The sequence below is a fragment of the Caenorhabditis remanei genome, chromosome II (assembly GCF_010183535.1).
Source record: "Caenorhabditis remanei strain PX506 chromosome II, whole genome shotgun sequence".
NCBI classification, from domain to species: domain Eukaryota; kingdom Metazoa; phylum Nematoda; class Chromadorea; order Rhabditida; family Rhabditidae; genus Caenorhabditis; species Caenorhabditis remanei.
This window is the reverse complement of record NC_071329.1, coordinates 6,743,390-6,755,288: the sequence shown is the minus strand read 5'-3', so window position 1 is coordinate 6,755,288 and position 11,899 is coordinate 6,743,390. Positions and strand designations below refer to the sequence as shown.

Below are 11,899 nucleotides of genomic sequence, written 5' to 3'. Positions count from 1 at the left end.
TTATTGATTCGACTACTTTTTTTCAAAAACAGAAATCCGAACAACTCCCAAGAATCAATAAATTTGTTATCTATCCGCCCATTCCGATTGGACGCCGATGGCGCGGAGCTGAAACTTTTATAAAGAGAAATTTCCAGTAAAAAAAGAAAAAAGGTACCTCATCTCTATCGAGTAGTAAGTCCACATGAACCGCCCGGAATACTGTATCACGGCAGTCGATCATTGCAAGGCGGTGACGTTCGGCCTGGAATTAGGAGCGAGGACATCGGGATAAACAGATGTACGGACGAATAGACAGACTTAGATTTCGACCATGGCGGCCTAAGATTCTAACATCCGTGGACTAGAATTCGACACGACCTGTCCGGATTACCTACCATATTCAAGTCTCCAACTTCCAACGCCTTGCTTCTCCTCGTCGCCAAATCCTCAATCCTCGCCTCATACTCGTCGATTCTCTGTATCGCCCGTAGACATACTGTAGCCTGAATTGTCTTTCCGTCGAAGTTTGCCTTCTCCATTTTCTGCTCGAGAACTTTCCGAATCGTTCGGATTGATGTCAACGGGTCACCACTGAGATTCGTCTCCGATTTCATTGACATTCCGTCGCCTTCGCTGGAATTCAGTAACTTTCAGATAAATAACTGAATATTGACTTACTAGCTATGTCTCTCCACTTTCTGCTCTTTTCTCGGAACTCCACGTGGCTCTATTTCCAACTTCTCCATTTTCAGACTTGCCACGTCATCTTCTATCGATTTCTGCTCTTCGATGGGGGCTCCCCGGAGCATTTCTTCAGGTAGAGGGTACCCGAGGACTGTTAGTTTTCGGATTTCAATTTGACCGTGAGGATTTTGAGATAGTGGAATGGGTTTCTCGATGGTGATCCAGACATATTGACCGACGGCGTCGGTGAAGGCGTTTCTGGAGAAATTAGTTGGACACTAACAGGACAAAAGCACTCCACTGATAAGGAAACCATTAATCTATAGAGCGCACTTTCCATGCTGAAACTAACAAACTAACTTGCTCTCCAATCGACTCGCAGATCGTTCTCTTCGGAAGAATTCCAAGGTCACAGGCTTCTGATACTTTGCGATTCTCGCGTTTTTGTAGTTCACTTCGCTACCCAAATCCCCTTTTCCAACTCGAATTGTAACGCGAGAAGCTGCAATTTTTTTTGAGTCCCCACTCCAAAACACGATTCTCCCTAAAAGTTGCTCCCAAAAAGTGCAAAAACATACGCGTAAAAGACTCGTCAGCATCAATGACAACCTTATAGACATTGGCTATTTTGTCTAGTCCAATCACAACGTCCATTGGGAATGAATCTCTGAAAATATGAAATTTTAGAGAGAGTTCCATACATTTCTAAACTCACCCCGGCGTGCTTCTAAACCGTCCTCCATCGAATTCTGCTGGATAGTGGCTTCCTAGAACTAGAGTTTTCCAGTAGAGCTCTCGGAGAGCAACTCCTTTTCGGGATTCTGTCATGGGTAGGACAAATGGACACACAGAAAGAGAAAATGAAAAAGAAAATGAATTTCTGGTTTGTATAGTGAATTTCCTGCTCTTTTTGCTCCCTTTCCCGGTGTCCATCTCCCCTAGCTACCAGCGGTCTCCTGGATACATCTTCCCTCGTCTTCTTCCAATTTTCCCCCTCATAGTTCGAAAAGAAAAACGATTTTTGAATTTTAAGAGACCAGGAAGCAAACACGTGCAACAATCTGAAGTATAATTGAATTTAACAAATGGAAAAACAACAGCCACCTCTTCAGACAGAAGAGACAGAAGCGATAGGAAATGCGTCAAGTTTTCGGTTTTGAGAGCAAAATTATAGAGAGATTTAAGCGGAGATCACCTGGCGAGAATAGAAGATAATCTAGTTTAGGAGGTGAGACATGCAATTATGGACTCCTGGGTGGGAATTTGGATAAACAGACAAACAAATGGACAAATTGAGTTACAAAAAACAAACAATAAGACTAGGCTCTAGATAATCTTGGATTCGATTTTCGTGGTCTAGGATTTAGCATGGTTAGACCAGGTTCCAAGATGAGAAGCTGGTCTAAAGTTGGACTGACACTCAAGGAATTTAGAGACATCAAACTTCATCTCTATCGAGTAGTAAGTCCACATGAACCACCAGGAATACTGTATCACGGCAGTCGATCATTGCGAGACGGTGACGCTCGGCCTGGAAGTAGAAATAGGAGAGAGGACATCGGGATAGACAGATGCACGGACAAACAGGCAGACAGTAAAATCAATTATAGACTATCAACTTATTTGGTCTGTAGAAAGTCCGTCGGCATAGGTTATGATCATGGTGGCCTAAGATTCTAGCATTTGCGGACTAGAACCCGACACCATTTTTCCGCATTACGATTTGACCTACCATATTCAAGTCTCCAACTTCCTCAATCCTCGCCTAATACTCGTCGATTCTCTGTATCGCCCGTAGACATACTGTAGCCTGAATTGTCTTTCCATCGAAGTTCGCCTTCTCCATCTTTTGCTATTGTCTGAATTGAGGGTCATCATCACTTTAAATTTTCTTCTACGCTTTAGGGCATCTGGACTCTACTCGATCTTAACAACTTAATCACTTTCAGTCTAGCCATCTTCTCATCTATCGGTTTTAGCACAAGTCTTTAATTTCAAAGTTTCTCGGTTCACGCGCACTTTTGAATAACAACTTCTAGAAACTTTTCACGGATCCCCCTAGAGAATTCTGACGAAGGAATAATCGGAAGTATTTCATTTGTTTTTCAGGAATTCGAATGTTTTCTCGGACAAATGCACGAGGAGATGACAGGTGGAATACTTTACATAATCTTACAAAAAAAAGTTTTCGAGTACATGTTCTTCAGACTTTTGTTTGTTGGGAAGTAGTCGCAGATATCCAGGTCTGGGGGCTCTAGGTCATATTCGGTTGATTTTTACATTGACGAACTTTAGTAGACATGAAACGATCCAATGCGATACCAAAATCCAAAAGTCCAAAAACATTTCGCCTTGAATTATTTTAATCTCTCGGTATGCCCAAAACCACGTCTTCTGCAAAACCATAATTTAAAAAACTCTACGCATGTTTTTTGGTCTTTTAATTCTCTCATCTGAAATTGCAAAGAATGAGCCAAGTACACACATAAATCTATGTAGACGTACACAGATCACTTTTGTTTATTGACCTAATACTACTCGTAGTGATATAAATTATATGAGTAAACTTCCTGTTCTTCGATTTCTTATCCTAGTTGTTTATTACACGTAATCATAAATCATTCACACGACGACAGCTACTCCCTCTCCTTTTTCTTTCGGAAGTAATTGAATAATCCTAATTTGGTGGGAGGGAAGTTATGACTTTATGGGAACACATATATTCCAGAATTTCTTTCTTTGAGGTCATTATTTTTCTTTGATTTCCATAGGCAATGAAGGTAATTTTCAAGCTGTTAATGTTAAAAGCGGATTACTGTAACAATCGAATAAATATTTTTTGCATGTCTGAATAGACTGTCTGGAATAGACTCGTAAAGCTGAGTGCTCTATTCCAGGTGGTAATTTTGAGAATTAGATTGAACTTGTTGGTTTTCGGAAAAACAATAAAAATGGAAAACAAATTATAGCGTCGAAAAAAGCATTCTGCGTGAAAAAAGTAACTCTGTGACGGTGTCTTTGCTGAAATTTGATCAAATTTAAATTTTTCTGGTAGATCAAACCTAGATCTTCATTTTTGTAGTTGACACCTTTTTTGTGTGGGCTCTTCATAGAGCTGTGAGGGCAGAATAAAACATACACCTTTACCAATAGCTCGGCACAGCGGACCTTCTCTCTTTAACGTGCTGTAACTTTTTAGGGAGAGGTTGTACAAAAAAGTAGTCAACTGCAATAATGAAGATCTTGATTCGGTGTCTCTTTTGATATTAGAAGTGTTAGAATATGAGCAATTCTTGACACCGTAACAAGTTCTCAAAACTCTGCTTCAATTTTCTAGAAATTCTGATAGGCCAGTGTGACTAGACAGAATTCCAGAAGTTTTTAGAATGATTTGTTTTCTTTGATTTTATTGTAAAAACCATAATTAAATAGAAATTTCCTATTTTCTTCTTTTTGTGAGCTGTAACTGGAACTGCTATTTGTTTAAATTTGAATTCTTTAATGATTAGTGTGAAAAGTGAAATTATTGAGAAGGAAAGACCTGGTCTTTTTTTTTTTTAAAAACTGAATTGAGTGACTAGATTTTGACATAAGTTGTGAATTTTCATTTTCAGATCTTGAATTTTTTCAGTGTCTGTCTGTTTGTCTGTCATTCCAGATGTCTCTCTCATTTAGCAGTTTATAACTCTCATTTCCCGAAAGTCTAGTCTGAAAGATTCCTGCAAAATTTCTAAAATTTCTGTAAATTTCAGCCTGAAAATGTCGAATTTCAGTATTTCAAAGTTCAAATCACAGCTCTCCAACAACAGTCTACCCAAACCTTTTAAATTCAACGACTCTGAAATTTATCCTTGATTTTAAAACGTCTTCCAACCGCAATTTTGATCTCTAAATAACAAACAAGTTTCTAATCCCCCCGTACCAGGAGGACTCCCCCTCCATCTCTCTCTCCATTACTCATTGTCAAGTGATTCGAATCTAATCAAATCCCGTCGGAACTTGTCTCTACCCTCTTTCCATCTCGTCTGCTCCTTGATGCTGTCAATCGTCTAGAGCTCATGAAGCAGTCAGATGCCAATCTTTTCTTCATCTTATTTAAGAGAAAGATCATGTTTCTTGCAGAGTTTGATTTATCTGAGCTGGAATTCAGAAGTTGTATACTACTTGTTTACTCATTTTTTGATTTTTTGATACCCCGTCTTTACTATTTTTGATCCAAATATTTTCAGAAGAAAAGAATGGAGACTACAGATATCACCACAGATAATTTGATAGAGACTTCGTCAGAATTTCCAGTAGAAGCTACTACAATTAATATCACATTGGTCACGGATGACCCGGTAAGTGGGGAAAAATGTCTGTAGGAAGGTTTGGGTGTCCCGATGTTCGCAAGACTCGTAGGCGACTAGTTTTTGCCGGTTTTTGATTACAGAAATCTTGTACACAACCAGTGTGATTCAAAGACGCAGCCTAGTCGGATCCTAGGTCACCATGGTATTCTAGGCCATGAGGTTTTAGGTAACTGATGGATTCGAAGCCAACGTATTACAGAAAATCATGAAATGCTAGCTCTTTGACAACCGTCTTCGAAGTCTGGGTCATAATTTTTCAAAAAAGCGAGTGCTCAGATCTGAAAAATCCAAGATTCTATCGAATTCCACATCACTAGATTCTAGATTGTCTAATTTCAGAGTCGTTTAATTTGAAAATGTTGGGTAGGCTATTGTTGTAGAGCTGTGAGTATCAAGATATTTTGCTTAGTAAATACTAAAATTCGAAATTTTAGGGCTGAAATTTTAGAAATTTTGAATATTTTTGCAGGAAACAGACTAGGCTTTTGGGAAATGAGAGTTATATATTTTTTCACGAGGGAGTGACATCTGGAATGACAGACAGACAGACAGACAGACACTGAAAAAATATCTGAAAATGAAAATTCACAATTCTTTTCTTTATTACAATTTCTTCCAAGGTTTTTAGTTCTCGATTCTAAATATTTTCAAAAATTTAGGCTTCTAGTTTTGAAAAAGATTTTGGTAGACTTTTGGTAGAGATTCATGACTTTTCTAACAAGTGTGTGTCTGTACTCATGTCTGTTTGTCCAGACACCACTATAATCTCATATTGTTTTGCAGGGAAAAGGTGCCCTAATCCTGAACGAAACCATCACTGACCTTAACGTCACCACAACTGAATACATCCCAATCGTAGCTGCAGCCACTGCGTTCGCCTCTCTTATCATCATCGGACTATTCGCTGTTTCCGTATTCATTGTTGTTCTAATCAGAGGAAGAAAACGGTTTCAAGAGGTATGACTCATTTCTTCTTTATAAATCTCAAATGTTGTTTTCTGTTGCAGTTCCCATTTTTCGCCATCGTATATCACTTAACAGCGGCTAATGCAATTCACATCTTTCTGCAACTCACTACTGTTTTGCCCATAATGTTATTTGATGTGAGTTATTTGATTGTGTCTGTCAGTCATCTCACACATGTTTTCAGAGTGACGAAGAGTCGGCCAATCGATTCTGGTATAAAATCGGATCGTACGGAATCATGATCACAGAGCAAGCCTCCTTATATTTCACTCTTCTCATGACAATCAATCGATTTGCTGTCTTTGTTTGTCCCAGTATTTTATCTGTGTTCTCGACAAAAGGAATTCATATTATATCGAGTTTCATCTGGGTTTATATCAATTTTATAGTTTTTTGGAATTATAATTATGGTACTACGAAGACTTTCTCGAAAAAGACAATCTCAATGAAGGAGGTTTTGTTAGGAACGAATTTATTGACGAAGGTGAGGAGAGGATATTTGAATATTGGGATATTGTAGCTGGTCTAGAATCTGGCGACCTAGAAAGAGCACACATGACGGCCTAAAAACCGTCCAAGGTTATAATTTCCAAACACTGTATCCACTGGGGGCCTAAAATTCCATGTACCGGTGGCCTAGAATCTGACAGCCCAGGATCTGACGAATATGCAGTCGTGGAATCTTAAAATTTGGATCTAGAATCACATAACGGCCTAGAAACCGTCCATTGCCCTAGAATTTACCATTGACTCAAAATCTGACAGCCAAGGATTTAAATTTGCTCACTTAGGATCCGACAGAAACCTGTTATTTTGAATGCTTAGCATTCAACAGACTGGACATCTGGACTCCACCGACAAACAGACAGACAAAGTTCTTTTTCAGTTTTTCACCCTTTCCTCTACATGCCTCCCAATCATAATGCTCGGAATGTATTTCCTGATTTTCATTTTTATAATGAAAAAACGACAAGTTGCTGACAATCAAAACCAAAAGAAAACTGATCGAGATACTTCTTTGGTTATTCAAGCATTAATCATAACAGTTGCTTTGGAGGTAAGCAAGACATCCGGATGTGCGAACACACAGACAGATTTCTTTTCAGATGGTAAATGTAACTGATATGCTGACTCCGTTCTTCAAGAATGCTCAACTTTCACTTCAATGGATATGGACGATATTCTCATATTGGTAAGGTTTTGGACTTATGGACACACAGACAGACAAGTTATTTTTCAGCGTAACAATATTCAATCAACTAGTCAACCCATTGTTCTTTTTGATGGTCAACAAAATGGTCAGAAGTGTTGCCAAACATATTTTCGATAAGAATATCAGTTCGTTTCTATCGGATACAAGTTCGACAAATAAACTGCCAGGTATATCGGAAATTATGTAGATCTAACTGTAAAGTTGTAATTCCAGAAAGTCGTCGAATCCCTCGGACGACTAAGAAGCTGTGCTACGGATGTTGTGCATGGTTCTTTGATGATGAAACAAAGGAAAGGGCCGTCGTCACATTCTGAATTACTTGATATGTGTAATAAAGCTTTTTAAATTTTATAATGATTTGTGATATTTATTGGTTTCGTGTCAACAAGCATAGAAAAATCAAACAAAAGTCCATTGGATAATCTCGTCCTCTTCCCAAAAGTGTTTTGAAGTGATAATGACATTTGAATAGATATCTCCCTTTGGTTCGAACTGCCATTTGTAATGATAATGTCTTCGGAGAGTATACGAGTTCATAGTTGAAATCCAGTAGAGATCAATGGAGAAGAAAAACGATGCGAAGAGAATTATGAGACAGTCAAGCCAATAAACCTGAAAATTAATTGGTTTTTTCTAGAAATCTCGTTTGAATGAATATGAAAAGCTAATAAGGGAAGTCGTTGGAGACGCGGCTTTCAAAGATCTATAAATTTGGTCCTAGGTACTTTCGACTACGGAGAGTTCATTTCTGCAGTCAAAACCTGCTAAATGTCTCTGCGAGCCAAGTTACGAGCTCTCAAACTTTTTATATAGTTAAGTTTTTCACATGGAATTTCAAATCAGCCGCAAATGTGTTCCCCAACCGAGTTATGAGCTCTGGAAAAAGAAAAACCGTTTGCGTACACATATGCAGTCAATTTAGAATTCCGTGTGAAAAAACTTAACGGTATGAAAAGTTTGAGAGCTCATAATTCGGCTCGCAGAGAGATTTAGCAGGTTTTGACTGCAGAAATGGACTCCTCGTAGTCGAAAGTACGTATAACCAAATTTACAGGTCGTTTGAAAACAGCTTCTCCAAAGACTCATTTTGTAAGTATGAATGTCTCAAAAACTGTAAAAGCTATCTGAATACTGTCAACAACAAAAACGATAATCTTGGTTTGATCTAGAAAATTCATTAAAACTCTTCAAATTTCGCTTACCTGTGACATAAAAATGCATCCAGCTATAACAAGATGAGCGATTGCAATTAGCACTACGCACAAATCAACTGGAACCTTTTCATTATTTGGTCTCACATAAAAAGTAGTGTCAGTACTGGTATAAATCCGATAGAATCCGGGAAGCATGTAAATTGCGGTGGGATAGGTTACGTAGGCGACCTGAAATGATCAGAGATGAGTTTCATTAAGGGAATGAAAAATAAACCTTCCAATAATCCAAACTATCTTTTGTTATGATTGCCAATATTAAACACCAACTCATTAAAATCATTCCAAAAAGTCCAATCTGCATGTCTTTGGTTTTTTGAATTCTTCTTGACATTTCTGACATCATTGTGAAGAAAGTAATGCACAAGAGAAAATTACCCGAGATAATCATTACAACTGTTCTATGTTGTTTATAAAACAAGAAAGGTGTCAAAGAAGAGATGAGAGGATAGGTGTGCCAAAAAATAATATTGGATGAAAAGGTGAAAATTGCAGAATGACTGAAAAGGTGTTTCAAAATGAAATATATCGGATTGAGGGGAAGTATCCAGATATCTTTTAGTAGATATATAAGTTTTCTTCTGTCGAAAACCAAATTTTTTGGTGAACGACGAGAATCGATTTTCTTCTGCATCAAGAGTAGACGTCACCAATAATGTGACAGCTACACGTACAATAACCGTTCTACTCGACTGTACAAATGTTCGGAGAGTAATTCACCTTCTGGGAAATGACGCCGCAGAGAATGTACAAGAATTAAGAGAAGACATTACAATTGTTCTGTGAGTTTAAAAGAATTAGGCAGACTAACTATAACACATTCTTCGAACTTAGAAAGAGGAAATCAGTCAACTTTGAGACATGTCTCCGGAAAAATGGCTTGACAAAAAGTGTAGATTTCTTCATTTGAAATGATAGTTTTTGATACCTGAGACATGTTTATCACCAAGTTTTAACATTTTCTCATCCTTGGACTCGAGAACCACGCAACCAAACTTGAAAACTTCAATTTTTGTGAGCTGTAGTTCTTTGCCGACAAAAAGTTGTCCTAAAAGCAAAAAGTGGAAATCTCGCTTTTTGCATGGCCTCATAGATCTTGAACGGTCAAAAAACTGGCAATTGAGTGGTTTAAGAAAAGTAGTAGAATCATAAGAATAATCACTTGGGGATTATTTTGTACGATGAATCGAAGGCCAGTAACCGATTTTTCTGTATTCCTTCTTGTTTTTCCCGAAGGTGCGAAGTCTAGGATAGATATTTTACGGAGTGTAATACCCATAGATATTTTACGGAGTGTAATACTAAAGATCTGGCTCGATGATGTGTCAAAGGGGGCGGAGCCTAATCTGGTATGGTCTAAAATTCTTAGAATTCCTTGGGTACTAACATATTGAAAAATCAGCCGAAGCGGATCAACTTTGTCCATGTGTAACATGGCCTGTGGGCTTATGCTTGAGGCAGTCAGAGATTGTCTCTTAAAGTTTATCATTTTCTATTGAAAAATACGACTATCATTGCACTGTAGTTCACGTCATAAGATTTGAAAGATTTCAATGGGTTTTGTAAATGAATAAAGATCATTTCAAAATGATAGCCCTAGACATAAACCAAATTTACTTCCAAGTGACAGATCAAAGTAATGTAGATTTATTACAATTGAACGATAGATGTAAGTGCGAACATCTTTGAACTGACTCAGCTTATGCGATCTCACCGAGACTGCTAAACAAACAAATCATTTTTCAGCTAAACCGAAAACGTGTTTCAACAGAATGACTGAATTTGTCAATCTGATTGCTAGTTTAATATTAATATGTGGATATGGACAATACCTTATCAACGAAGTGAATCAAGGCGAGAAAGACATCCGTATGTCAGAAGAAAAAGTGTACAGTGCTTTACTGTGAGTGAAAAACTGAAAAGAAAAGAGACGTTCTTCTACTTCCACCGTTTACTTATTTTCAAAACAATCTTCCACTCTTGGTTCCAATAACTAATTTCAGCTATCTCTTGCTGTACCAAGTTTTATCGAAGTCTTTAGCCGCCATGTTCTCGATGAAGATCTCGGTATGTAACATGATGTATTGAGTATATGTTTTGTTTTCCTGACAATGAAAATTTCAAATGCATTTCAGGTCTGGTTGTTAACTATCCTAGAAGCAGGAGTCGGATCACTCTGTGTTATTTTTCATTTCTTCGGATACGGAGTTTTCGAAAGAGTTATATTTTCAGCTCTTTACAGTGGGAAAAATCAAAATAAGAATGGTTGAAATGTTTTTCTTTTCCAGTAATTGCTGACACATCGTTGTTACAACAACTGAAGATTATAACGAAAAAACAGAAATTAAGCATTATTGGGACATCTATAACAACTATCATCTCCATAATTTTTGCTTTAAGTTTTTTCGAATATAATGCATTAATTCTGAAGTATTCGACGTATTCTTTTTTCATCAAACTGCCCACATGTTTACTCATTATAGTGAGTTTTAAGCAGAATGTTTGAATGTACACAAATAGATTGCAACTTCCAGGCTTCCGCATTTCACCCCAAAAATCAACTGCGTGACATTCAACAAAAGCAACGTGAAGGTTTGCTGAATATCGTGAAACACGTTAATAAGTTTGTTAAATACTTGGAAAAGGAAAAAGGCAGGCGACAACTTCAAGTGATCCATAGGTTTAATATTTTTCAGAACACCTCCGGAACTACCCACCAGTAGAGAATCGCGACGAAGTGATCGATCAAAGAGTTGACATTGAGATGAATCCGATGAATAATGGAACTCTAGTCTGATTTATCTCTCTCTCTCTCTCTCTCTCTCTCTCTCTCTCTCTCTCTCTCTCTCTCTCTCTCTCTCTCTCTCTCTCTCTCTCTCTCTCTCATTAAATTATTCCGAACATTAGTTCTCGCATAATACTAATTCGGAGCATTGTATCGATTGATTCCAGAGGAAGAAGTAGAAGCAGACTGATACAGACGTTCGCAGCGACAGGCGAAGCTGTAGAGGGCGGGGTTTCTGGAAAGTTTTTTTTGCTTTGTCCGGATGTCCACTCACAGTTTCGGTTTTGGCAAATAGCATTCTCCCCTTCCTTCACATCTCTCTTGGCGACACTTATCCATGCTTCGATCCGTTAATTGCAGATATGGACCCAATGTATTATCCAAATAGTTTTGAATCAGACTTGCAAAATATCGGCCCGGCCCGGCTCGGCCCGTCGGCCCGGCCGGGCCGGTAGAGAAAGTTGCCGGCCCGGCCCGGCCCGGTCGGCCCGGAGTCAAAAAATGAGCACAACTTTTTCACAAAATTTTTCGAAATTTTTTGAAATTTTCGTCAAAAATAGTCAAAAATCCTATGTAAACTTGAGTTTTATCGATATGTAAAAACATAGTCGAAAATTCGACTTTTTTGCGAAAAAAACAAAAAATTTTCAAAAAAATTCAAATTTTCAAATTTTTGTACTGTGACCCGGGCCGACCGGGCCGGGCC

General features: G+C 38.1%; 4 protein-coding genes across 4 annotated transcripts; 2 read left to right on the top strand and 2 right to left on the bottom strand.

Annotated features, from left to right (window-relative positions):
• Positions 1–66: 66 nt before the first annotated feature.
• On the bottom strand, positions 67–1,494 carry GCK72_004915 (uncharacterized protein; the record flags this gene model as incomplete). The annotated part of the gene is made up of 7 exons (XM_053724946.1): positions 67–108; positions 158–244; positions 378–615; positions 661–924; positions 1,027–1,168; positions 1,245–1,333; positions 1,382–1,494. The coding sequence occupies 7 exons, from the start codon at positions 1,492–1,494 to the stop codon at positions 67–69; spliced, it is 975 nt and encodes a 324-aa protein (XP_053589140.1).
• Positions 1,495–4,904: 3,410 nt separating this feature from the next.
• On the top strand, positions 4,905–7,511 carry GCK72_004914 (uncharacterized protein; the record flags this gene model as incomplete). Its single annotated transcript, XM_053724945.1, has 8 exons — positions 4,905–5,006; positions 5,802–5,975; positions 6,026–6,121; positions 6,169–6,288; positions 6,871–7,041; positions 7,091–7,176; positions 7,225–7,364; positions 7,411–7,511. The coding sequence occupies 8 exons, from the start codon at positions 4,905–4,907 to the stop codon at positions 7,509–7,511; spliced, it is 990 nt and encodes a 329-aa protein (XP_053589139.1).
• An 85-nt stretch (positions 7,512–7,596) lies between these two features.
• Positions 7,597–8,712, bottom strand: GCK72_004913 (uncharacterized protein; the record flags this gene model as incomplete). Its single annotated transcript, XM_053724944.1, has 3 exons — positions 7,597–7,809; positions 8,400–8,579; positions 8,626–8,712. 3 exons carry the CDS (start codon positions 8,710–8,712, stop codon positions 7,597–7,599), a joined length of 480 nt encoding a protein of 159 aa, XP_053589138.1.
• Positions 8,713–9,995: 1,283 nt separating this feature from the next.
• GCK72_004912 (uncharacterized protein) lies at positions 9,996–11,205 on the top strand (the record flags this gene model as incomplete). The annotated part of the gene is made up of 5 exons (XM_053724943.1): positions 9,996–10,077; positions 10,155–10,311; positions 10,412–10,475; positions 10,943–11,000; positions 11,105–11,205. The coding sequence occupies 5 exons, from the start codon at positions 9,996–9,998 to the stop codon at positions 11,203–11,205; spliced, it is 462 nt and encodes a 153-aa protein (XP_053589137.1).
• Positions 11,206–11,899: the final 694 nt, after the last annotated feature.